Below are 26,139 nucleotides of genomic sequence, written 5' to 3'. Positions count from 1 at the left end.
AAAGGTTTATTGTCGGCCTTGAGCGCTCCATTGCCGACCGTTTTGGCTGAAAAGTGACCCTCTAAAGCTCTCGTCTTCTTCCATTCCACACGACCAAGGTGTCAAAAGGGAGGCAATTCAACAACAACATAGCGTAAGTTTCTTTTTTCTTTTGTAAGCGCTGACATGTCTTCATGTCAGATGGTAGGGTCCTCTTTACCCAAAAAAGAATGGTAGAGTCCCCGATAATGAAGATTTGGTTAGTTGTTGAAGCCAAAAAAAAGATGCACTGGATCACACTCCATAGCTCAAACCCATGTTATTTTTCTAAAGTTTATGTGCTGAGTTTTCTTTAGAGGGATCTTTGGATCAGCTGCACTGAATTGCAAAATGAATCCACCTTCTGTTTTTGCAGAATGAATCTATCTTTCAGTTTTGTTTTAAAAAAAGAGAGCCGTTTCTTGCATGGTCAACGGGCAAAGCAGTCGAACACGGACCGACAGACTCGAGCTGCTTCACACTGATCCAACCCCACCGGGCCTCTCCCGCCGCCGCGCTCTCTCGCCGGCAGCCCCTACGCCAACTCGTCCTCGAATCGTGCGCCTCCGCATCTGCGATGGCCTCCATGCCGCCGGTGGCAAGGAAGGTGCCGCACGAGCTGGCGGAGCATGGCGACGTCCGCGTCGACTGCTACTACTGGCTCCGCGACTACTCCCGCTCCGATCCCGCCGTCCTCGCCCACCTCCGCGCCGAGAACGACTACACGGCCGCCCTCATGTCTGGTGAGAGCCTATGTGCCATTGCGGAGCTTCTGCTCGGTACCATCCGATTGGATTGGATAGTTTAATCAAGTGAGAATCTTCCTGCTGAGGTCGATTTGAGCGAACCGCTTTTAGTGTGTCTGCACCAACAAATTAATTAATTAGGCTCCACCATATTCTCTAGTAATTTGTCATGATATTTGTGGTATACATTCGATTTGGTTCTTGTTGGTGCCTAGTAGATCGACCTGCCTTATGTTGTTCTATCGGCGGAATTTAAATCTTGGATTGTCATCCTGTGCAGCTTGATTGCTAGTGGAATTGGAATGTTTGTGCCGTGGCATTGGTTGCCATGTTATAGGGGTACGATGCAGTCATATAATTTGATCGCTAGTGGTAGTGGAGACTGATGACAAATGCATTCTGAACTGAAGGGGGAGTTTAATGCTGTACTTGAGACCAGACCTTTTTTTCTTCTAAATATGTATTAACACCTTATAAGTTATCTAGTATTATACTCTTCTTTTATATCTTATATTTCCCTTCTTCTAGATGTCAAACACATCGAGGATGAAATATTTGCTGAAATTCGAGGAAGAATCAAGGAAGATGATACAGATGTGCCTGTTCGCAGAGGGCAGTATTACTACTATGAAAGAACATTGTCTGGCAAGGAGTATGTACAACACTGCAGGCGTCTTGTACCAACAGATGGCCATATTACAGTCTTCGATGCAATGCCCGTAGGACTTGATGCCCCTGATGAGCATATTGTCTTGGATGAGAATGTAAAGTCTGAGGGCCATGATTATTACAGCATCGGGGCTTTCAAGGTATAATTTTGGTTTCCCTTGCTCCATGTATTTGTGCGAATGTGTGCTCCTTGATTCCTTGTGTACGTGTCTCTTCAATGTTCTCATATTTAGGTGAATCTGAATATTCGTTTCAGGTCAGTCCCAGCGGTAGGCTAGTTGCTTATGGAGAAGATACTAACGGTGACGAAGCCTACACGCTTTATGTCATTGATGCGGAGAGTGGAGAATATGTTGGGCAACCACTTAAAGGAGTTACTTCTGACATTGAGTGGGCTGGTGATGATTACCTTGTTTACATTACAATGGACAGCCTTCATCGACCAGATAAAGTATGTGAACTATCCTTCTTACTTCTACATGAAATGTGTCCTGGCTCGTGCTCACGAGGTTTATAGACGCATGAGAGAAAAGTAAATATTGATGTTTCATCATGTAAGTAGCTCAAATTCATGGAAAAAAGTAGCGGAATTTCTCTCTGTCATCGTTGTTCTCAAGCTATTATGGCACTGTGCAATGTGGTCTTCCCTGCATGCCCAAATTTTTGCTCTTATTTTCTTGGGAACGAAAATGTTACTTCTTGATTTGTAGTTTAACAGAATGGTGGCGACATGTTCAGATTAATCACTCATTCTTGACTCCTAAGGTGATAGCTGACTGAAAATTACTATATCAAGTTGTAAACTTGTAATCCTTTTTTATTTAAGAATGTGCAAGAGCTTTGCATGCCATTTTGTTAAGATCGAAAGGCAGTCAATTAGAAGAGGTTTTAGAACACATTGAGCAGCCAAACACTAGCCACTCCAGCTGAGAGCAACTACACTGATTACTCACGGTAGCCAGCCGGCAGCTGCACCTTCTTCTACATAACGAAGTCCTCCCTAACTCGTGAGGTCACTCTACCTCGCAGCAGCCACGCGTCGGCCTCTCGTGTCACACAGAAGTGCCCCCTGCGGGACCCCTACCAAGGGTACCCCCTAAATAGTTGCTCCCTAAAACATGTTATATAATGGATTATCTCTTAGTGTTATCTTTAGTATTTAGGGTTTTTATCATTTATGCCACTAGTTGTGTTACTCAATTTTGCCACTAGAAGTTTCAACTGCTAAAAAATGCCATCACTCCATTAGGTGCATGCTAAAAAATGCCACTAGGCACCATTACTGTCAGCTCAAAGCCTGTTTACCATGTTACATGACCAAAATACCCATGGACTAACATGTCTGCTCTCCCTCTATCTCATTACGATAAAGTGTGGGTCCCACTCGAGCCCCAACAATGTTCTTACTTTCCTCTAAAATAATTCACTTCTTACTCCTGACAAGTGGGGCCCACACTTATCATTGTGTGATAGAGAGAACTGAAAGGCGCACCTCATGAACAAAGCCGGCCGCCTTGTGCTCGTGAAAGTCGTCCTCAGCGCGATCCCGATCCATCAACTACTCGTGCTAACGCCCCTATGGAGACCATCAGGGCACTCGAGAAGATCCAGCGTGGCTTCCTCTGGGTTGGACGCGTTGCGGCAAATGGCGGACACTGCCACGTCAATTGGCAACGCATTGCCCGCCCGATCTCCCTAGGTGGCCTTGGCGTGCACGATCTCACGCGTACCAGCCTCGCGCTGTGCACGCGGTGGCTCTGCTTTAGCCGTACGGACACCAACAGAGCATGGGCAGGCCTCGACCTGCAATTCTCCGCCGAAGAACGCGCTTTCTTCTTCGCCTCCACCACCATGCATGTCGGAGATGGCACGCAGGCTCTATTCTGGGAAGATCGCTGGATTGGCGGGCGCTCTATCCGCGAGATCACCCCTGATAGGAACCAATTCCCTACCAGGGCGTGCTCTCAGGTTGTAGGGGTGGAAGGGCAGTTGGCGAGGCGAGGGGCGCGTGCGGCGGCGCTGGGGCGCCATGATCGAGCGCGGGATAGGGAGGCGCAGGGGCGGCTAGGGTTTAGGGGTCTCGGCTCCTGAAGGGAGCCGAGCAATAAAGATTACTTATTGCTTGTCTCCAAAACGAGTCATTACAGGTGTTTATATAATCCTTCTATGCGCTAATAAAAATAACGATAAGTTGGGCCAAGCCCCTAACTGCCTGCGCCATTGGTGGGCCTCCTCCGACTATAGTGTACGCCGATCATAACATCTCTCCCCGCCTGCGCAAACAGCTCGTCCTCGAGCTGGAAGTCAGGAAAATGCTGATGGAACTCCTCGAGCTGCTCCCTAGTGGCGTCCTCCGCCGGCAGGCCTTGCCACTGGATCAACAGGCGCCAAACACCTCGGCTCTGCTGGCCCTTCAACACCCGCTCTGGCCCCGGAAGAAGACGACCCTCGGAGGTCGGGGGAAGAGTCGGTGCGGTCGGCGGTGGTTCGCCGCGGAAGGGCTTCAACAAGCCCACATGGAAGACATCGTGGATGCGGGCGCCGGGCGGCAGCTGAAGGCGGTAGGCGACGTTGCCGATGCGTCCCAACACTGGAAACGGCCCGGCGTAGCGAGGACCCAGCTTGCACTTGGCGCGAGGATCCAGGGACTGCGTGGTGCGATGGAGGAACCGCAGCCACACCCAGTCACCCACCGCAAACTCCGCCTCGTGGTGGTGGGCATCGTAGTATTTCTTGGACTGCTGCTGGGCCTGGAGAAGACGCTGGCGCACCTCGGCAAGGATTTCATCCCTGCTGCAAAGAAGGTCACCCGCCGCCTCAGTCCGGGCCGTCCTGGGTTGAAACGGCAAGATGGGTGGTGGAGGGCGACCGTAGACCACCTCGAAGGGTGTGGCACACAGGGCGGAGTGGTAGGAGGTGTTGTAGCAGTACTCCGCCCAAGCGAGCCAGTCCACCCAAGCACGTGGACGATCACCTATAACACAGCGTAAATACATAGCAATCACCTTGTTGACCACCTCGGATTGGCCGTCGGTCTGTGGGTGGAAGGCCGTACTCAGGTGCAATTTGACGCCCGCCATCCGAAAAAGATCGCGCCAGACATGGCCGGTGAACACCTAGTCGCGGTCGCTGATGATCGAGGAGGGAAACCCGTGGAGGCGGATGATGCCGTCGAAGAAGGCACGCATGACGGAGGTGGCGATGTAGGGGTGGCCGAGCGCGGTGAAGTGCACGTACTTGGAGAAGCGGTTGGCCACCGTAAGAATAACGGACTTGCCGCCCACCTTGGGAAGGCCTCGATAAAGTCCATGGAGATGCCGGCCCAAACCTGAGAGGGCACCTCAAGGGACTGTAGCAGTCCCGCGGGCTGCGGGGTCTCCGTCTTGTTGCGCTGGCACGTCACGCAAGACCGGACCCAGTCTCGGACCAGCGCACGGTCGCCAGGGATGTAGAAATCTGCTCGGAGGTGGTGGAGGGTCTTCTGCACACCCTCGTGGCCGGCCGAGTGGGCCAGCAACATGATCTGGTGGCGGAGATCGCTGTGATCCGGCACGAAGAGACGCCGCCCGTGCAGGAGTAAGCCATTGTCCAGGCGCCACGGCTACTGCAACTCGCCCGCCTCGAGGCACCGACAGAGGTGCTGCGCATCCGCAGAGGTCGCCGTGCCCTGGCGGATGTCGTCGATGAAAGCGAACGAGGGTCCCGAGCGGGTGCAAAGGACTGCCCCCTCGGTGTCGGCGGCGCCCATGTCGTGGTCGGTGTCGCGGCGGGACAGTGCGTCCGCCACGGTGTTGAGGCGACCCGGCCGGTACTCGACGGTGAAGTCGAACCCGAAAAGCTTGCTGATCCATTGGTGCTGCGGAACGGTGGACAAGCGCTGGTCCAATAGAAGCTTGAGGCTGTAGTGATCCGTGTGAATAAGGAACGGCCGCCCCCATAAATACGGCCGCCAATGGCGCACAGCCTGCACCAAGCCGATGAGCTCCCTCTCATCGGCCGCGAGCTTGTGATGGTGTAGGACCGAAAGTATGTCTAGAGGGGGGAGGTGATTAGACTACTTGACCAAATAAAAATCTAGCATTTTCCCAATTTTAAGTCTTGGCAGATTTTAGCAACTTATCACAAGTCAAGCAATCAACCTACACATGCAAATCTAAGAGTATAATAGCGGAATGTAAATCATTGCATATGAAGGTAAAGGGGAGGAGTTTGGAGGGAGCAAACGCAATGTAGACACGAAGATTTTTGGCGTGGTTCCGATAGGTAGTGCTATCGTACATCCACATTGATGAAGACTTCAACCCACGAAGGGCAACGGTTGCGCGAGTCCACGGAGGGCTCCACTCACGAAGGGTCTACGAAGAAGTAACCTCGTCTATCCCATCATGGCCATCGCCCACGAAGGACTTGCCTCACTTGGGTAGATCTTCGCGAAGTAGGCGATCTCCTTGCCCTTACAAACTCCTTTGTTCAACTCCACAATCTTGACGGAGGCTCCCAAGTGACACCTAACCAATCTAGGATACACCACTCTCCAAAAGGTAATAGATGGTGTGTTGATGATGAACTCCTTGCTCTTGTGCTTCAAATGATAGTCTCCCCAACACTCAACTCTCTCTCATAGATTTGGATTTGGTGGAAAGATGATTTGAGTGGAAAGCAACTTGGGGAAGGCTAGAAGAGATCAAGGTTCTTGTGGTTGGATTGGAATATCTTGGTCTCAACACATAAGTAGGTGGTTCTCTCTCAGAAAATGAATGGTGGAAGTGTAGGCACGTTCTGATGGCTCTCTCCACGAATGGAGGATGGGTGGAGGGGTATATATAGCCTCCACACAAAATCTAACCGTTACACACAATTAACCAAACTTGGTGGGACTGAATAGTTAAACTCGGTCAGACCGATTTAGTTCAAAATGTGAACGTTAGGATTTCCGGTGGGACCGACATGTCAACTCGGTGTGACCGATTTCATTAGGGTTAGGGCATATCATAATCTCGGTGAGACCGACCACATGAACTCGGTGAGACCAATTTCTGTAATAGGCAAACAGAGAGTTGGTTAGGCAAACTCGGTGAGACCGATCGCTCATTTCGATGAGACCGAAACATTACGAAAAGGAAACAGAGAGTTTGCATTGCGAACTTGGTGGGACCGATCGCTCATCTCGGTTAGACCGAAACATTACGAAGGGAAACAGAGAGTTTGCAATCCCATCTCGGTGAGACTGAGATCCCTATCGGTGAGACCGAACTGATTAGGGTTTCTGGCTATGGCTATGTCAAATGAACTCGGTGGTGCCGGATAGATCAAATCGGTGGGGCTGAGTTTGACTTTTGGTTTGGGACATATGTGGATATGAGAAAGTGGTTGAGAGCTTTTGGAGCATATCACTAAGCATTTTGAGCAAGCAAGCCATTAAGCAACACCTCATCCCCTTTTAATAGTATTGGCTTTTCCTATGGACTCAATGTGATCTTGGATCACTAAAATGAAAATGTAGAGTCTTGAGCTTGAGCCAATATGTGTCCTTAGCATTTTGAGGGGTCCACATCTCTAGTCCATGCCATGCCAATCATTGAACTTTCTGAAATGATCATCTTGAAAGAGTATTAGTTCAATGGGCTATATGTTGTTAAGAATTACCAAAATCACCCAGGGATTAATTGCACTTTCAGATGGCGCGTGGCGAAAGGCCTGCTGAAAACGCGAGCGGTCCGGCGCCCTGATGAAGGACAGCGCCAAACCCCACGCCCGAGGCGTCGCAGTCCACCATGAACGGCTTGTCGATGTCAGGCATCTGGAGGACCGCCCCCGTCGTGAGAGCCTGCTTGAGTGTCTGGAACGCCTCGGTCGCCTCAGTATCCCAGGAGAAGGCGTCGCGGCACAACAGTCGAGTGAGCGGTGTTGCGATAAGGCCGAACTCCCAGATGAACTTCCGGTAATAGCCTGCAAGGCCCAGAAAACCCTGGAGGACCTGCGGCGAGTGCGGCGTTGGCCAAACCGGGACCACCGCGACCTTATCAGCATCCATGGCGACTCCCTCCGCCGAGATGACGTGGCGAGATACGCAACGGACGTCGTGCCGAACGAGCACTTCGAGCGCTTGAGGTGCAGATGGTGCGCTTGAAGCTTGTTGAAGACGATGGCCACGTGTTGTAGGTGCTCCGCCCATGACGAGCTGTAGATGAGTATGTCTTCGAAGGAAACGAGCACAAACCGCCGCAAGTAGGGGCGGAGGATGTCGTTCATCAACGCCTGAAATGTCGCCGGGGCATTGAAGAGGCCGAAGGGCATCACCAAGAACTCGAAGTGGTCGTGATGTGTGCGAAAGGCCGTCTTAGTGACATCGTCCGGGTGCATCCGCACCTGGTGGTAGCCTGAACGGAGGTCGAGCTTGGTGAAGAAGCGGGCCCCGTGTAGCTCGTCCAGGAGTTCATCAACGATGGGGATGGGGAATTTGTCCTTGGACGTCTTGGCGTTAAGAGCACGGTAGTCGATGCAGAAGCGCCACGAGTCGTCGGCCTTGCGCACAAGGAGCACCAGCGCGGAGAATGGCGATGTAGTGATCCGGATGATGCCCTGGGCGAGCATGACCGCGCACTGCCGCTCCACCTCATCCTTCTGCAGCTAGGGGTAGCGGTACGGTCGCACGGTGACGGGGGCTTTGCCCGGTAGCAGGTGAATGTGGTGGTCGTAGGGTCTGGCGGGTGGGAGGCCCTATGGCTCGTCAAAGAGGTCGATGTGCTGCTGCAATAGGCTAGCCAACAGGGGATGCTCGGGGTCGATGGTGGTCGTCGTCAGCTGGGGCTGGGCCACCGCGGGGTCGGCGCCACCCACGCCCTCCCACCGGACGCGGTGACCCAGGCGCCAAAAGATCATCGTCATAGCGTCGAAATCCCATAGGATGGGATCCAGGGTCCACAAAAAGTCTATGCCGAGGATGAAGTCGAAGCAGCCCAAGTCAATGCCGACGCATGTGATGGTGAAGTGCTCTTCGCCAATGATGATGGGGACATGCCGAGCAATTCCCTGGCAGGGTAGGCGATCACTGTTGGCCACGGTAACTCGGAGCTGCTCCGTGCTAGTCGGTTACAGTGCCAGGCGGCGCATGGTGGACCTAGGCAGGAAGTTATGGGTGGAGCCCGTATCCAGCAGGGTGAGGAAACGCTCCCGTTGATCGTCACCGGCAGCAGCATAGTCTTGTCCGCCCGTATACCCGCGAGGGCATGGAGGGAGACCACGAGGCGAGGGCGTTCGCCTGGGCGGGCCTCGGGGCGACCTCTGCGTCAAACAGGGCGGGCATGTCGCCGAGCATGGCGGCGCCAGCGTCCTCCTCGATGTAGTCCGCAGCCTCCAAGTAGAAGAGTCGCGGGTAGACGTGGCCCGGAACGTAGGGCTCGTCACAATTGTAGCATAGCCCCTGACGACGGCGCTCGAGCTGCTCGGTCGGGGTGAGCCAACGGAATGGGCGCGTCGCGGGGGCCTGGGCGGGATGCCCCCACGCTGGTGGTGTCTGTCGGGGGGGGGGGGGGGCTGGCGGGCAGCCCAGGGCGGTGGCGCTTGCATAGCCACCGCGCGGCGCTCAAAGGCGCGGGCATAGTACATGGCTGTCTGGAGGTCCTGTGGCCCGCGCATCTCCACATCCACGCGGATGTGGTCCGGCAGACCGCCAACGAAGAGCTCGGCCAGCTGGCGAGCCGTGATGCCAGGGCCTGGAAGCGGTCGGCGAAGTCTTGCACCGTGGAGAGAAAAGGCAGGCGCCCAAGCTCTGCCAGCCGGCTCCCGTGTATCGGCGGTCCGAAGCGGAAGAGGCATAGTTCGCGGAAGCGCTCCCATGGTGGCATCCGCCCTCGTCCTGTTCGAGGGCGTAGTACCACGTCTGAGCTGCTCCCCGAAGGTGATACGAGGCGATCCGGGTGCGGTTGGACGCGAGCGTGCGCTGCCCCCTGAAAAATTGGTCGCACTGGTTGAGCCAATTCAGAGGGTCCACAGTGCCGTCGTAGGTGGCGAACTCCAACTTGGAGAATCTCGGCGGTGGCTGGGCGTGGACGAGGGTCGGGTGCGCCTCGTCAGCGCGGAACAGCGAGGGTGGCGGAGCCGAGTAAGCGGGCATCAGGGTGCCGCCCTGGAACAGGGGCCCGTCGACGCCGTCGTATGAGTTGGTGGAGCTCGAGGACCCACCGTACTGCATGGTTGGGTGCGATGTTGGTGGCGGCGGCACATGCGGTTGGCCTGAGGCCGTCGTGTAGACCAGCCCGAGGGACCTGGAGAGCCAGGCCGGCAGCGGTGATGGCGACGTGGGGAACCGGACCTGGTGGATGGGCACCCCGAGATCCGTCGTCGGGATACCCGGGGCCGAGGTCGCCGGTGGCGGCGGCTGTAGCTACTGCTGCGGCGGCTGCCACGGTTGTTGCTGCGGCGCCATGATGGTGGCGAAGGGGGCGGGCGACTGCGGGGCATAGGGTCCTGAGAGGAAGGTGCGGATGCCCGCAACCGCCTGAGTGAGGTCTCGGAGCGCAGCCGTCATCTCCTCCGGGGTGAGGACGATGGGGGCGGACACCGGCGCTGTCCAGGCAGCGGAGGAGACCGGCCACGACAGGGATGGCGCTCCCGCCGTGGTGGTCATCGGTGGTGTGGTGGCGACCGGCAGTGGGCAAAGGGGCGGACATGATCGATCCCGAGACAACTGATACTAGATTGATAGGAACCGAGTCCCTACCAAGGCGTGCTCTCAGGTTGTAGGGGTGGAAGGGGAGTTGGCGAGGCGAGGGGCGCATGCGGCGGCGCTGGGGCGCCGTGATCGAGCGCGGGATAGGGAGGCGCAAGGGGCGGCTAGGGTTTAGGGGTCTCGAAGCCGAGCAATAAAGATTACTTATTGCTTGTCTCCAAAACGAGTCATTACAGGTGTTTATATAATCCTCATATGCGCTAATAAAAATAACGATAAGTTGGGCCAAGCCCCTAACTACCTGCGCCATTGGTGGGCCTCCTCCAGCTATAGTGTACGCACGCCGGTCATAACAACCCCACTGCTGTACACATGCATCCCCAAGCGCCGTCGCAAGCTCCGGACTGTCGCCGAAGGACTGCTGGACAACCATTGGACGCATGACATACACGGCACAGTGGGAATCCGTGAGATCAGGCAATATCTGCAGCTTTGGCACATGATCGCCGGCACGTCCCTTTCAGCCGAGCCGGATCTCCTAACCTGGAGGTGGCGTGCGGACGGCACCACTGAGTCTGCCTACAATGCCACGTTCAGCGGCTCCGCAACTTGCGCCACATGGAGGCTCACCTGGAAAAACTGGCCGCCGCCGAGCGTCCGTTTCTTTCACTGGTTAGCTCACTTGGACTGCTGCTGGACTGCAGACCGTCTCGCCCGGCGCAGCTTGCAGCCCCCCGAGACCATGACCACCTTCTCCTAACCTGCCCCTTCGCCCGTCAGGTTTGGCACGAAACAATGTACTGGCTCCGGATGCCATGCACCCCGCCTGCCAACGAAGCCTCGCTCAACGACTGGTGGCAAACCACGCAGCAGGCCACCCCCAAACCCATGCGTAAGGGCCTTGACTCCATGACCCTTCTTGTCCCATGGATGATTTGGAAGCATCGCAACGACCGCGTCTTCAACGGAGGGCGCCCATCAGTGCACGACCCGCTAACAAAGATCAAGGACGAGGCCGCCCTCTGTACCGGCGCGGGCGCCCTAGGACTTAGAGCAATCATACCCCAAACATGGGATGTCCACTGATTCGATCATGGACTATGTAACCGCCTCCTAGGAGGATTGTAACCAAAACTCTCTATTTTCAATGCAATGAAACGCAAGCTCTCTTGCGTTTTCTCGAAAAAAACAGCGGTTGTAAAAAATGAAAACCGAAAAAAATCGGAAACAAGCAAAACGTAAACCTGAAAGCACAACCGTTCTTTTTACCTTTTTGGGAAGCACATCTCTGCTTTTTCACTTTTCTGAGCTGTGCTTCACCATGAAGTACAACTGTACTTTTCACTTCCTGGGAAGCACATCTGTGTTTCACACCGAAGCACAACTGTACTTCACCGTGAAGCACAACTGTGCTTTTCACTTCTCAGCAGCACAACTGTGTTTTTTCAGACGGTGTGCTTCTCATGAGGAAAACAACAATTTTTTCCCGAGAAAACTTAGGAAAAACCAAGCAAAATCCAAAAACCCGAAAAAAAGAAACGCGTCCTGGAAACAAAAAAAGAATTGCCTTTTATAGCAAATTATGATTTGTTGAGCTGCAAACACCATCGCTTCATCCACAAAAAGGTATAGTTGATGCCCTGGAGTGGAGAATTGCCAGTAAGAACGGCCACGAAAAAAAAGTCAAATGCCTCCACAATGTCCATTTTCAGTACGAATGCTGGAGCACATTTGCGGTGGAAGAATTCCACAGCCCGTTGCCCAGGAATGAAGTTGTTCTGGATTGATCTTTCTCGGATGAAAGCACTCTGATTTGCGGCGATGAGAGTGTCAAGCTTGTGAGCAAGTCACGGCCCCGAAGTCTTCAAGAAGATCTTTCCAAATCCATGTACCTGACTAATGGGGTGAAACCCGCTGATGTTCGCTGCGCCATCCTTTTTCAGAAGCAGGGTGATGAAACCAAGTTTTAATACCGCGTCAATGCATGACAAGTGTGTGCTTGTGTGTTTTGCAGTGCTTGTCATAGTTTTATTGACTCGTTACCTTGGCTTTGACAGGTATGCCTACACAAGTTAGGATCTGATCAATCTAATGATATGTGCCTGTATCATGAAAAAGATGACATATTTTCACTTGGTCTTCAAGCTTCAGAAAGCAAGCAATATTTATTTGTTAGATCAGAAAGCAAAAGCACAAGCTTTATATTCCACCTAGACATCTCCAAACAGAACAAGCAGCTTGAAGTTTTGACACCTCGCTTGTATGGCATTGATACAGCAGCTAGTCATCGTGGAAACCATTTCTATATTAAGAGGCGAAGTGAAGATTTCTACAACTCTGAACTGGTTGCTTGCCCATCGAATAATGTTGCTGAGGCCACTGTCTTGCTATCACACAGAGAAAGGTAATCAACTTCGTTGCTATTTAAGTTTGAAAGTTAGTTTTCTTGGCTTCTTGATTATATACTGATACACAGTGCCCATTCCCCCCCTGGAAACACCATTCCTTGGATTCCATAATTGCAAATTCTTTCTTAGGACTAAAAAAGAAAGACTGAAAAGTGGATTTTAGACCTGGCTGACTGTCATGTTTATTTCTCATATTGGTTAATGTATTTGGAACCCCTAGGAACTTCTGTCAAATCTTATTAAAAAATCACCCAAAAGCAAAGGCTACCAAATAAAGCTTCACTGTTATGGAGATAGTTAAAAAAACGTTGATCCAAATGCCTCAATGTAATTTGATTTTCTGTATGATTCAGTATTTTTTTACTTGGAGATGGAATAGGATGTCAATGGTAAATTTGTATGATCTGTGAACTTGTTAATCATTTATCCAACCTGGACAGAGAGACATTGTTGGCATCAGTTTTCAAGCTTATACCGAAAAAGGCTTTCGCCCCGCTTTATATTATAAAGCAAACCGCCCAAGCCAACATCCAACAAAGTTCACACACACGCACACAAGTCTCACACAACCACTAGTACGCATAAGGGTTAATGCTGAGGGCACAACTCAACAAGCCCTGGAAACAGAAAAACAGCACACACACGCCCACACCCAGCAACACGAACTCAATCGGGCTCCGGAGGAGGGGGCGGCGGCGGGGGCGCCATGCGGACGACCATCGAGCGAAGGTCGGTGATGAGGGTGTTGATGGTGTCCCGGTCCTGGGGGCGGCTAAGCGGCCTCCAGAGCTGCAAGAAACCACACATTTTGAAGACTGCATCAGTCGCACATCGGAGAGGCACTTTTTGAATAACAAGCTTGTTGCGGATGGTCCAAAGCGTCCAGGCGAGGACACTGACACACAGCCACCGAGTGGCGGTATCGAGGGGGGGGGGAGGCGAGGATCTCAACAAGCAAGTCGGGGAAGTTGGTGTTGCACCACTGTCCACTAACCGTCTCACGGAAACAGGACCACAGGAATTGGGCTGTGGAGCAAGAGAAGAAGATGTGGTTAGCATCCTCGATCGTGCCGCACAGTGGACAAATCCCATCTCCCGATCCATTACGCTTGAGGACCTCGACCCCAGAGGGAAGGCGTCCCCGGATCCACTGCCATAGGAAGATTCGAATCTTCAGGGGGAGGCGAATGTCCCAGATCAGGCTAAAGGGCTCAGGAGCCGATGAGGGAGCGATGGCCGCATATAAGGATTTAGTGGTGAAGCGGCCAGAGGGCTCCAGGCGCCAAGAGATGGAGTCAAGAGTATCGTCGACGTCCATCGGGAGGAGAGCGATGTCCTGGAGGAGGGAGTCCCAAGCGACCACCTCAAGAGGGCCAAGGGACGCCGGAAGGCGAGACGCCCTAAGTCAATAAGGGCCGTCTCGACAGAGACCCGAGGGTCAACCGCTATGGCGAATAGTTCTGGGAAGCGAGCGACTAGGGGGGAGTCCCCTAGCCAACGATCGAACCAGAACAGGGTCGAGGACCCGGAGCCAACCGAGATGGAGGTGCCAATGCGGAGCACGGGAAGAAGTTGGATCACAGCCTGCCAGAACTGGGAGCCACCAGACCGCTGGCAGAAAGCAAGGGGTTGGCCCCGAAGATACTTATTCCTGATGATGGTAAGCTAGAGGCCACCCACTCCATTGGCGATTCGCCAGAGCCAACGGGTCAGGAGGGCGATGTTCATGCGCCGAGAAGACAAGATCCCCAGACCCCCCTGGTCCTTGGGTTTGCATATGTCGGGCCAGCTCACCATATGGTACTTCTGCTTGTCTCCCTCGCCTGCCCAGAAAAACCTGGCCTGGTATTTGGCGACCTCCTGATGAAGCGTCTCATGGAGGCTGTAGAAGCTCATGAGAAACCATAGGAGACTGGCAAGCGAGGAGTTGATTAGGATTACCCTGGCGGCCTTCGAGAGCCACCTCCCCTTCCACGGCTCCACCCGGTGCTGCATCCGGGTCACAGTCGGGCGGAGGTCAGCCACGGTGAGTCATGAGTCACTAATGGGTATCCCCAAATAAGTCGTGGGGAAAGTACCCAGACGACAGTTTAACCGATCAGCAATGGTATGGGTCTCCTCCGGAGGATAACTGAGGATCATCACTTCGCTTTTATCGAAGTTGATAGTGAGCCCAAACATCTGTTGGAAGCACAGGAGGAGGAACTTCAGGTTGGCAATGTCGGAAGCGGAACCCTCTACCATTATTATGGTATCGTCAGCATATTGTAGGAGGGAGACCCCTCCCCCTCCTACCAAGTGAGGGACTAAGCCGTGGATATGGCCAGCAGACTTGGCCCTATCCAGGATAACAGCAGGAGCATCGACCACTATGTTAAACAGAAACGGGGAGAACGGGTCGCCCTGGCGAACCCCACAAAGAGTGGGGAAGTACGACCCGATCTCGCCGTTAATGTTAACCGCGGTCCGACCGCAGGAGACGAGTTGCATCACTCTGGTCACCTACCGGTCATCGAACCCTTTGCGAAGCAGGACTTCCCGAAGGAAGGGCCAGGGAACCATATCACAGGCCTTGTGGAAGTCAAGCTTCAAGAAGACCGCCCGTTGGTGTTTGGCTCGGACTTCGTGAAGGACTTCGTGGAAGACTAAGACCCCATCCAAAATAAACCGCCCTTGAATGAAGGCGGATTGGTTGGGGTGAGTGACAGTGTTCGCCAAAAGGGTCACCCTATTGGCATACCCTTTGGCCAGGATCCGGAATATCACATTGATCACGGTGATAGGCCGGAATTGGCGAATATCCGAAGCACCCAGAACTTTGGGGATGAGGGTGATGACCCCATAGTTCAGGCGCCCAAGGTCCATGGTCCCCGAGAAGAATTCGTCGAAGAGGGCCATGACCTCCGGCTTGATGGTTTGCCAGAAAGCTTTGAAAAACATCACTGGTAATCCATCCGACCCCGGAGCCGAGGAGGGGTTCATCCCCTTTATGGCCGCGAGGACCTCGTCCTTCGAGAAAGGTGCCACCAATGCGGCATTAGCTTCGGCGGACACTAACTGGTGACCCGACCAAGTGTCGGGGGCTAGTGCTGCCCCACCCCGAGGGGTGGGGGAGAAAAGGGCTTTATAGAAGCCATCTACATGGACCCGGATGTTCGAAGGGCGGACTATTTGGGAATCTCCATCCCACAAGCAATGGATGGAGTTCCGTCTACGTCACCCATTCGCGATCGCCTGAAAGTCACCCATTCAAGCTTATAAAGAGTAAACATCTTTTGTAACACAAGCCCCAGGTTTTGCTGTGGTGTCTCTAGTTCATTTCCAGTGCTACATAAAAATGCCTTTGTCTATATGGATACTGGTCCCACAAGGATATTTCACAGATGCACCATGTACCCTTTTTCTCATTGGAAACTTGCTGATTAAAAAAGAGAGCTGGAAGTCACTGCTTTTGCAAGTACAGTTAGCACCGTGTATAACAAGCTAATGAATTTGAACACCACTAAAGTATCGGGGAACACACCAATTAATGTTTTCATGTTGTAGTGCTGTCAAACATATGGATCATTGATAGGATGATATCACAACAATGCAAAGCTCTCGATTTAGTTAGGTCACGTTTTCCTTTTTTTTGTAATTAGGAAGTGGGTGAGAAACTTGATGCTCTTAAAGTAATGTCCTAGATTTTTGAAACAAATACACTGAAAATATTTCTGGAGAAGTATGCACTTAGATTAATAGTACAGTCATGTGTACCGATAGCTAAGCTGCATCTAATAGATAACTGCACGGTACATATCAGTTAAGTTATTCGGCTGCACCTTATCGGCTTGCAAATCTAATTTACTGTACTCTGCTCTTCTTATCAATGTGAAAATTATGTATTAGTGATGATGATCCAACATTGATAACATAAGGAGCAACACTGCATAAAAAAACTGAAGCTCTTTTCAGTGTGAAAATTCAGGACTTCCAGCTCTTTGAGAATCATATTGCTGTCTATGAGTGTGAGAATGGTCTACCAAAAATAACTGTATATGGCTTACCGGCCAGTGGAGAGGCACTTGGGAAACTTCAAGGTGGACGGGAAATTGATTTTGTTGATCCAGCATATGCAGTGGAACCCGAGGAGTCACAGTTCCATTCATCTATTATTAGGTTTCATTATAGCTCACTGAAGACACCACCCTCGGTGTTTGACTATGATATGGATTCAGGGGTGTCTGTATTGAAGAAAATTAATACTGTAAGCTATTACTTGCACCACTTGGTTTTATGTTATTTGGACAAATTTTGCATGTGCTTCATATCTCTTTGTGTCTGGCCATGGTAATCAATGCACAATGAATATCAATATTTCAACAATGGTAAATTCATTGGGTAGTTTCTGTTTGTTGCTTACACTAATGCCTCTACTTTCCTTAATATGCTATTCTTGTGAGTTTTTTTTTTGAGCTGTATTCTTGTGAGTTTTGACAGTAGTTTGGTGATGGTCTATATTGCCCAGGCCAAAAGCTTTCCGCTGATTTTGTTTTACAAATCTACTATTACATCTATTTCAACATGTAAGACGTTCGTGCTAAGTTCGGGCGTTCTCAGGATTTGATCCAGCATCTGATGGCCCCCTTTGAATTGCCGCTTCAGGCAACATTTCGCTGTCCAACCGAGCCATGTTTACTGTCTCTGCCTTTTCTCTTTTCACCATTACTGAAAAAGGCTTTCGCCCGCTTTATATATAAAGCAACGTTCCACAAGCACCATGATACAAACTCACGCCACCACCGCACACGACACACACAGCCAAGGCAAGATACAAAGGTGCCGAGCACCGCCACACCACCCCAACGACTACCAAGCTACTACATATGAGCGAGGACGAACGTTTGGAGCCAACGGAGACCTCCAATCCTCCGAGGAGAGGTGAGACAGAAAACAGCAGAGCAAGGACTACAAGATGGTGCCTCCTAGAAGGGAACGACCACTGATAGCCGCCACCATCCGATCCCAAAGATCGAGTTTTCACCCGGAGCAACTCGAAGGAGTAAGGACACCGCGACGGAGCCTTCATGAAGGATACGGCGTCCACGGCTGCCGCCGCCGTCGGTCAATACAAGATTGGGCAAGTGATGTACCCTGGCACGTCCACCCCTCCGATGCATCCTAGCTCCGCTAACCACCAGCGACCACCCACCCGTGTGGCCATGGCCACTTGCTCGCACCCGAGGCGCAAGTTCCGCCCACGAACGCTGTGCTTCCCGCCGCCAGGGCCGCCGCCCTGCATCCAGACACCCCAAGACCGACCAAAGTAACCGGCTTTGAACCAAAGGACGCAACCGACCAAAGAAACCGCAGCATACGTCCCGCCTCGAACATCGTCGGAGCCGCATCAGCCCACATACGGCCGGGGAACGGGGGAGGAGTGGGAGCGGACGCATCCGGGCCGGCACACCCCTGTGCCCGCGACAGGTGGCCCGAGCTCGTCGGCGCCTCCCATCCCTCTAGCCTACCTCCCCACCGGACACCTCCTGTGTCGCCCCACCTCGGCGGCGAACGCAGCTCCACATGAGGCCACCAACACACACCCGCCCACCAGCAAGGAGAGATCCCAAGGGCCGCCACCAATCGTGAAGGAAGCTCACCGAGGAGCCCATCTGCGCTGTCTGCCGTGGTCCCTGGATCCCGGTCGGTCCGCCCACCGGCCAGCCGCTGCTGCGTAGCACCACCACTCATCGTGGCCATGGCAGGGGCAGTGACCTGCAGCCCGCGTCGCCCTCGGCCTGTGCCGCCAGGCCCCAGATCTGGCCTTGACCTCGCCGTCCCTAGCGACCATGGCGCGCCCGCCACCGCCGCGCCGCCCAATGCACCACCGTCGCGCCGCCGCCGTCGACCAGCCCCGGCGGGCCGTCATGTTGCGCGCCCGGCGCCCAGCACGGCACCCATGCCCGGGTGAGCTGCCCCGCGTCACGCCACCCGTGTGAGGGGAAGAAGAGCGCCCCCTGGCGGCAGCGAGGAAGGGGAGGAGGGGCGCCCCGCCGGCGGCTAGGGTTAGCCTCCCGTGCGCCTGCGGGGGCGTCGCGGGAGGAGGAGGGAAGGAGGGTTATAATCACACATCTCTTTTCGCCATTTACCTTACCTGCCCCTTTTAGGCTATATAAGCCGGAGCTTAGAGAGGAGATGGCATCATCTTTTGTTTGGGTTTCCCCCTTTGAGCCGCCACTGTTTGTGGGCTGGCAAGAACTCCTTTTGTGTTCGACTAAGTAAATCATCCACCTGAATTCGGCTAATCGATGTGTGTGTTCGACTGAAACTCTTGATGTTTCTGAATTTCCTAGTCTAGGCTTGTCATTGCTGCTCAAGATGCAACACAGACAATCAATTCTTGTACTAAATGCTACTAAAATTTATAAATACAGAACATGTTATGAAAGTAATTTCAGTGAGAAATTACTTATATAAATTCCTGTGGATTAATATATTTATTTTATTTAAATCAACTGAAGTTGCAAAAGTCTGACTGTACATACACAACAATGATTTACATTTAAAAGGGAATAATTATAAGTGTCTGCGGTCAGTGGTGTCGGGCTTTGTTTACATGAACTGAATGGATTGAATTCTTAGCTTTGTTCAGAAATATGTGGTGTGTGCATATTATTTTCTTGTGCAGTATATGCAAATTTATTAAAAGGGCAGCCCCAGTGCATGTAGCTCCTGCTTGCGCAGGGTCTGGGGAAGGGTCCGACCACTTTGGGTCTATTGTACGCAGCCTTTCCCTACATTTCTGTAAGAGGCTGTTTCCAGAACTTGAACCCGTGACCTCATGGTCACAAGGCAGCAGCTTTACCACTGCGCTTTATTGACCACTTGAAATAGTAAAGAACTCTCGTGAAAGAAAACTATTTTCTTGTGCTTTGAACTTGTCTTTTTTTCAGGTTTTAGGTGGATTTGATTCATCAAATTATGTATCAGAAAGAAAATGGGCTGCCGCTTCTGATGGAACACAGATCCCTATCTCCATTATATATAGAAAAGATCTTGTGCAGCTCGATGGCTCAGACCCCATGCTGCTATCTGGCTTTGGCTCCTATGAGGTATTGCGTTGCTATCTTTATTAATCAGAAAAAAATCTTTCTGCTGTCATGAATATCGTAGACAATTTTTTTAGAGCAGCCTGTAATTCATGCTAATATCCTTGGTTCATCTCAGATGCAAATGAGTCATTTGGAATGTTCAAGTACTTTTTCTTTATTTATACAGAAATTGTGAGGTTTCTGCACATGAATGCCTTGAAATTTTCTAGAATGCCCTATGGCTCACGTCAACATCTCTTCTTCATCATGGATGCAAATGACTGTTTTCGAACAAATGTAGTTCTTGTGTACTTTTGCAAGAAACACAAACTTTTTTTCTAACATGGCATCATGTTTTCACGCACGCTATTTCATCTGAATGTGATTATCCAGTAAAGTGCCATAGTGTTTCATCATACCTTCATACGCTTCATAGAATTTACAAGCACACACAATTGAAACACCACTCTCGGCCAGAGGGTAAATGACAGAAATACAAAATTTCTTCTACTTGCATGTAGGGTGGTTTTGCCATTTTCTGAAATTAAGGATTATCAATGCTAAAGTAGAAGTGTAAAATGTAAAACTGTAAATTAAGGGGACATATCTAGCAAAAGAGAACCTAAACTATAGTGGAATATTGGGAAAATAAAACATGTTTTTTGAAACTTGTTGTTTCCTTTGATAGTACTGGTTTTGACATTGTATGTTTGGCAAAGGCTAGCAACTGACAAAACATAACAGTTTCCCTTCGACCTATAACCTAAACTGTAACAGAATATTGGGCAAATAGACCATTTCTCCTTTCTGATAATACTGGTTTTGACATTGTATGTTTGGCAAAATCTAGCAATTGATAAAACATAACAATTTCCCTTCAACCCACAAAAGCTGGCAAACCTGGCAAACATAACAATTGCGCTAACTATGCACCGTCTTTTTGTGCACCACTTTATGTGAACAGATATGCATAGATCCGAGTTTCAGTGGATCAATATTCTCTCTAGTAGATAGGGGGTTTGTACATGCGATAGCTCATGTTCGTGGAGGTGGGGAAATGGGCCGGAAGTGGTATGAAGATGGAAAGCTGTTGAAGAAGAAAAACACCTTCACTGATTTCATTGCTTGTGCTGAGCACTTGATGAAAAGCAAATACTGTTCAAAGGAAAAGCTTTGCATTAGTGGCAAAAGTGCAGGTGGCCTATTGATGGGCGCTGTCCTAAATATGAGGCCTGACTTATTCAAGGCGGCCATTGTTGGGGTCCCTTTTGTTGATGCTCTCACAACTATGCTTGATCCAACCATTCCATTGACCACAGCTGAATGGGAGGTATTCATCTCCTCTAGTACATCTGAAGTTAACTTTCCAAGCTCCACTGTCGTATCGCCATTTTCTAGACTAGCTTGCACTGCAGTGCACTTGAAGTTCTGTTCCTACTCTCATCAACTCATGTTTTAAACATTTTTTCAGGAGTGGGGTGATCCAAGGGAAGAAGAATACTATTATTATATGAAATCATATTCTCCTGTTGACAACGTAAGTGCCGACCTTTATGTATTCATTCCCACATTTAGTAAGTTGGAATTCCCTTCAATGTGATTATGTCTGGTGGATATTTTCGTGCTGAAGCTTGTTAGTGACACCACCGATCACCCCCTGTATGAATATATTCATGAATAGGAACTGCAATTCTCACAATAATATTGTGGACTGTACTCTGGGTCAAGAAAGAAGAGACTAAACTCTGAACGTCTGAATAAGAACTGCCGTGTGTTCACTTTGTTTCTCCCTTGTGATGTCTAATTGGACTGCAAAAATGTATTCATGTTATGCGTTACGTGTGTTAATATTTATTGCAGGTGAAAGCACAAGAGTATCCCCACATTCTCGTCACGGCCGGCTTAAACGGTAGGCATTCGTCCCTTTGATCACTTGCGAGTTTCTTCCGAGTATGTATGGTTTTGCATCACAGCTCATTTCCTCTGTAACAACTACCAGATCCTTGCGTGATGTACTCGGAACCTGCCAAGTTTGTGGCTAAGCTGAGGGAATTGAAAAGGGATGACAACCTTCTGCTATTCAAGTGTGAAGTAGGTGCCGGACACAACTCAAAGTCTGGAAGGTATACAGAAAAGGATATGAATCCTTCTCCATCTGTGTTGGTTTTTGTTTTTTGACGTGTCAAATATACTACTCCCTCCGTTCCGAATTACTTGTCGCAGGTATGAATGTATCTAGATGTATTTTAGTTATAGATACATTCATTGCTGCGACGAGTAATTTGGACGGAAGGAGTACATCTATATCAAAATATAAGACATTTTTGCAGTTCAGTTTATGGTATGGAGGGAGTAAAAGAGAATGAGCAAGATCCTATTTTTCCTTTTGGCTAACTGTTGGTTACTTGCAGGTTCGAGAAATTGCGGGAGGACGCCTTTTCTTACACGTGTCTCCTCAAGGCACTGGGCATGACAAATACGGCTTGATTGTGCCGGGCTATCAGGCGTATCTACTACCATTATAAAAAAAAGAGAGAGACAGATTCAAACAATCCCATCCATCTATCATCAAAATCTAATGACCCTTAATCATTCTGCGTTTAACGCTACCAACCACGCAACAAGCAACGATCGATCGCTAATCGCTCCGCATTAACAAAACCGATCGCCCGCACGACCTCCACCTTCTCCCGCACGACCTCCTCCTCCTCCCGCGTCGTTCGCCTCCCGCAGCCTCGCGCCGAGCCACGGGAAGCCGCGCCCTTCACCGCCGCCTCGCGCCGCCGGAGCCACGGGAAGCCGCCGCAGGTCGCCGGGAGCCCGCCCCCGCCGCGCCGTTCGCCGCCTCCCCAGCCGCGGGAGCCCGCCCCCGCCGCGGGTTGCCGCCTCCCCAGCCACGGGAGCACGCCCCCGCCGCGGGAGCCGTCCCGCCGCGGGTCGTCGCCTCCCCAGCCACCGGAGCCGCCCCGCTGCGCCCTTCGCCGCCTCCTGCAGCCGCCGTCGGTCGCCGCGCCCGTCGCCCCGGGAGCCGCCCCATCGGAGCCGCCGCCCGTCGCGCGCCGGGGGAGCCCCGCCGCAGGAACCCGGCACCCCCTCGCCTCTCCAGTGCCTGCCTCGCCTCCCTCACGCGAACCTGCTCTACGCGCCGCCCCTCATCCTCGGCGGCGAGAGGTACGCGGGAGCTGCCGCCGCCGCCGCTGCCAGGGGCGTGGACGCGTGTGGGCCTACTGTCGGCGTACGAGGTCGCGCCTGAGCCTGCGGCACGGTGGCGCGGGGCCCTCCGCCGCCAGTTCCCTGCCGGTTCGAGATCCCCCATTGATCTCCTGCCTTCCGTCGTTGGTCTTCCTGCTACTAGCCCCGCCCTTCTCCGCCCTATCTCCAAGACAACGTTCTGCTCCATCCGTTGGTAAGTAGCGACCATGTCATCTCTTCCCCTTTCAATCCCTATAGTACTTTTCCCATGGTGTTTTTCGATGGTGATGAAACTCAGGCGCCCATGACCACCGTGTTTCTTTTCCTTTTATTCCTTGGCCGTAGTTTTCATGAATCGCAATGGTTTTCATTAGCTGTAAGCATGTAACTGATAGAGTAAGGCATGGCTGTTTGCTTTGATCAAATCCAACCCCATTATCAAATGAAATGCTAGGAGAAAATAAGTTGGTAGCACTTCTCTTTTTCCGAAAGAGCTGGCATGCTGGGCAGCAGTGCTCTTTTGGTTTTGCTTAGCTGCAGGATAAAATGATCACCCAGTTAGTCACGGGCTCATGGCTGGGTTAAATGTATTCAGAAGAAGAAGTCTCTGACCGCCACACCCGCTGTCCACCATTGGATTCAGTTTCGCCTTCAAACTGCGTTTATGCATAAATTCAGAGTCACGGAATAAAAATGCTTCTTTGTTGTGATAATCTAAAATTTCCAAAGATTTATTCCAAGTGATTCTCCAGATTTGTCCCCTCGGAGTAGTCAATTCTTTGTTGTAGACAAGATGGTACTCCTCGGAGTAGAAGTTGATGTACTGTAGTCATCTTCAAGTGCTGGTAGAAGCTGATTTAGTCGATTCTTTGGAATAAATTGCAGCAAATTACAGTACCGCGCTATTCAATACGAATTGGATTTGTTGTAAATTTTACAGGTTGACTAAGGTGCTGTTGAGATGACTACGCTGCTGTCAATTTAAATAAACCTGAATTGACTTTGGAGTAAAACAGGGTAGACTTCAACTTCAAACAATAGCAGTAAGACAATAATAGTGGCTTTTTAGGCTTTTTTTAGAGTGTGTTTCATGCTGGCCTACAATGATGAACTAGGGCTGGCTTATATTCTGTTTCTGAATTCGGTTGATGTGCAGATTTAACAAATTGCAGTAGGGCTGGACTTTTCATAGGTAGCAGCCTCAGTTTATCTCCAAGGGATTATTGTTCGCAGACACTATTGTGGCCATTTTGGGATATAGGGCTGGCCTTTTTCAACTGTAGGTTTTCACAAACAGTAGACATCTCAATACTTGCTTCTTGGAACAGCAACACACCAAGAATAAATTAACAGATCAACAAATGGTCCAGGAAACATAGCTGCTTGCTGGTATCTCCTGAATTTTGAACCAAAACAAGATCCAATTCATAAATGAACAAAAACATGGCGCTAGCTGGTATCTCCTGGTAACACACCAAATTATTCAAATAAAATACTCCATGTAATTCAAATAAATACTCCTGTACAGGAGCCACCATACAAACCTCTCTGTAATATGTTGTGAGTACAACTTGAGAGAGTTTCAAAGAAATAAAAGAAAACAACTAACGCTTCAGAGAATATATTGTTGTTTATATAAACTAAAACCCATTTTGGTTGTGATAAACAGAGAAAATAATATAGAACTGTGGTCTAACAATTTTGTCGTGATTCTTCTAATTTGAATTTGAATGCATCAAGGTATTGTCAATTTCTGTGACATGATTTTGTTGTGAATTTCAGATTTTAGAAGAAGAGATTGGTGGTGTTAAAGGACATTTTGGACCAATCAATGAATTAGCATTTAATCCTGATGGGAGGAGGTTAGTTCATACTCTAAATTGTATTTCTATTTCTTTGTTTGTATTTTGCCTCTGATCAAGATTAGCATTTAATCCTAAACATTTTAACAATCTCCGAGTCCAACTTTCAGGTCTTGAAAGTAGCATATACATCAAATGTTTGTGGACATCATGCATGGATGAAAATCTGGGAACAGTTAGTTTGTTGGCTATGTCTTGTCATAGCTGGGTGCTCGTGATTCAAAAGATTTAAAGGTGACCTCGTCAAAGCATTGTTTAGCAAAAAGAACACTGCAGGTAAAAACACAAGAAGGAAACATTGTGATGTTTGTCTGAATTTATTTCCTACACACCAGTTTTTTGTCTCAACGTCTATAGAGGTTATGCTTGTGCTACTGAATTTAAAATTGAATAGAGCTATCATTTAGATGCGCTTTTGATAGCCTGCAGTTGGTTATTTGGTTGTCCCAAACTCAAGATCAATGCAATCACCTACTGTTAGTTCCATTACAGTTCTATTTCATAACAGAAAAAGAGCACACTGCTTTATTTGTTAAAGATAAACACCTCCTTTAGTGTTCACAAGGGAATGGCCACAAAAATTGATGCGTTTGTCTTCTATCTCTAAATAAAAAAAGGCTATATATGCAAATTGTACCAGTATTGATTTGTAATATTTTCTGGTACAATCAAACTATCTTTGTATGCATGTTATTCTCACATATACTTGTATATTAGTCGAGACGTGCATTTGCACGTGCACGCTTACTAGTGAGGTCTAGTTTGTTCTGAACCCTCTTCGTAGAGTTTGGTGTCTTCCTAGCTGGCTATACGGATCTTACTTTCTTAGTTTAGCGACGGGACAACTCTAGTGTTGACGTTCTCGATGCTCCATCGACACGTGTGAGACATAAAAACAGAGGAGTTCCCGAGGATTTTGTTTTCTTCGGAGCTAATTTGAGACAGGGATTTGTAGCACGTAGGTGGGCATGCACCCCTTTTTTCTTAGCTTTTGGTTTTTAATCTTTCATATCTTTTAAATCAAAAATCCAAAAAATGTTCATTTGCATATTCGTATTGCTGGCGATGACAACTTTCAATTGAGATCCATTTAAAATTATGTTTCCACAAAATTTTAAAAAGCTTCATTAAGTTTAAACTTTTGAAATTTGGTACGAGCGACCGACAAAAACGTAAGTTTCAAATTTGCAACCTTCTGAAATTTGGTATGAACAAAAAAAATAAGTTTCAGAATCTGCGATCGATCAAATTGTAATTTTCAAAAACTAAAACTTAAAACTTGGTATGCTTTCGTGTGAGATTTATCCACTTTGCACACCATGAGGCAATCGGATGGCTGCGGGTGTGAAGGTGCATATGCCCCGAGTTTCCGGTGACTCGACCCGACTCTTCGAAGGAAAATAAAAATTCCTGAAATTATTTCCGTCCCGTTCTCTCTCCCTCACCTTCCGTGGCTCCGGCGTCGAGGGTACAACCTCTCCGCTCTACTGCCGCCATTAGTTC

General features: G+C 50.1%; 1 protein-coding gene across 2 annotated transcripts; it reads left to right on the top strand.

Moving 5' to 3' along the window:
• Positions 1 to 443: 443 nt before the first annotated feature.
• LOC123127763 (protease 2) lies at positions 444 to 25,684 on the top strand. Of its 2 annotated transcripts, XM_044547594.1 has the most exons (12): positions 444 to 761; positions 1,293 to 1,573; positions 1,690 to 1,884; positions 12,162 to 12,508; positions 16,467 to 16,758; positions 19,445 to 19,603; positions 20,547 to 20,912; positions 21,054 to 21,119; positions 21,443 to 21,491; positions 21,582 to 21,705; positions 21,994 to 22,091; positions 25,388 to 25,684. In XM_044547594.1, exons 1-11 carry the CDS (start codon positions 596 to 598, stop codon positions 22,067 to 22,069), a joined length of 2,121 nt encoding a protein of 706 aa, XP_044403529.1. In that variant the 5' UTR covers positions 444 to 595; the 3' UTR covers positions 22,070 to 22,091; positions 25,388 to 25,684. The 2 variants fall into 2 exon arrangements, with proteins under 2 accessions (XP_044403529.1, XP_044403528.1); XM_044547593.1 differs by lacking the exon at positions 25,388 to 25,684 and having other exon boundaries at positions 21,994 to 22,171.
• Positions 25,685 to 26,139: the final 455 nt, after the last annotated feature.

Source organism: Triticum aestivum, chromosome 6A (assembly GCF_018294505.1).
Source record: "Triticum aestivum cultivar Chinese Spring chromosome 6A, IWGSC CS RefSeq v2.1, whole genome shotgun sequence".
Lineage (NCBI taxonomy): Eukaryota > Viridiplantae > Streptophyta > Magnoliopsida > Poales > Poaceae > Triticum > Triticum aestivum.
This window is presented reverse-complemented; position numbering and strand designations above follow the sequence as displayed.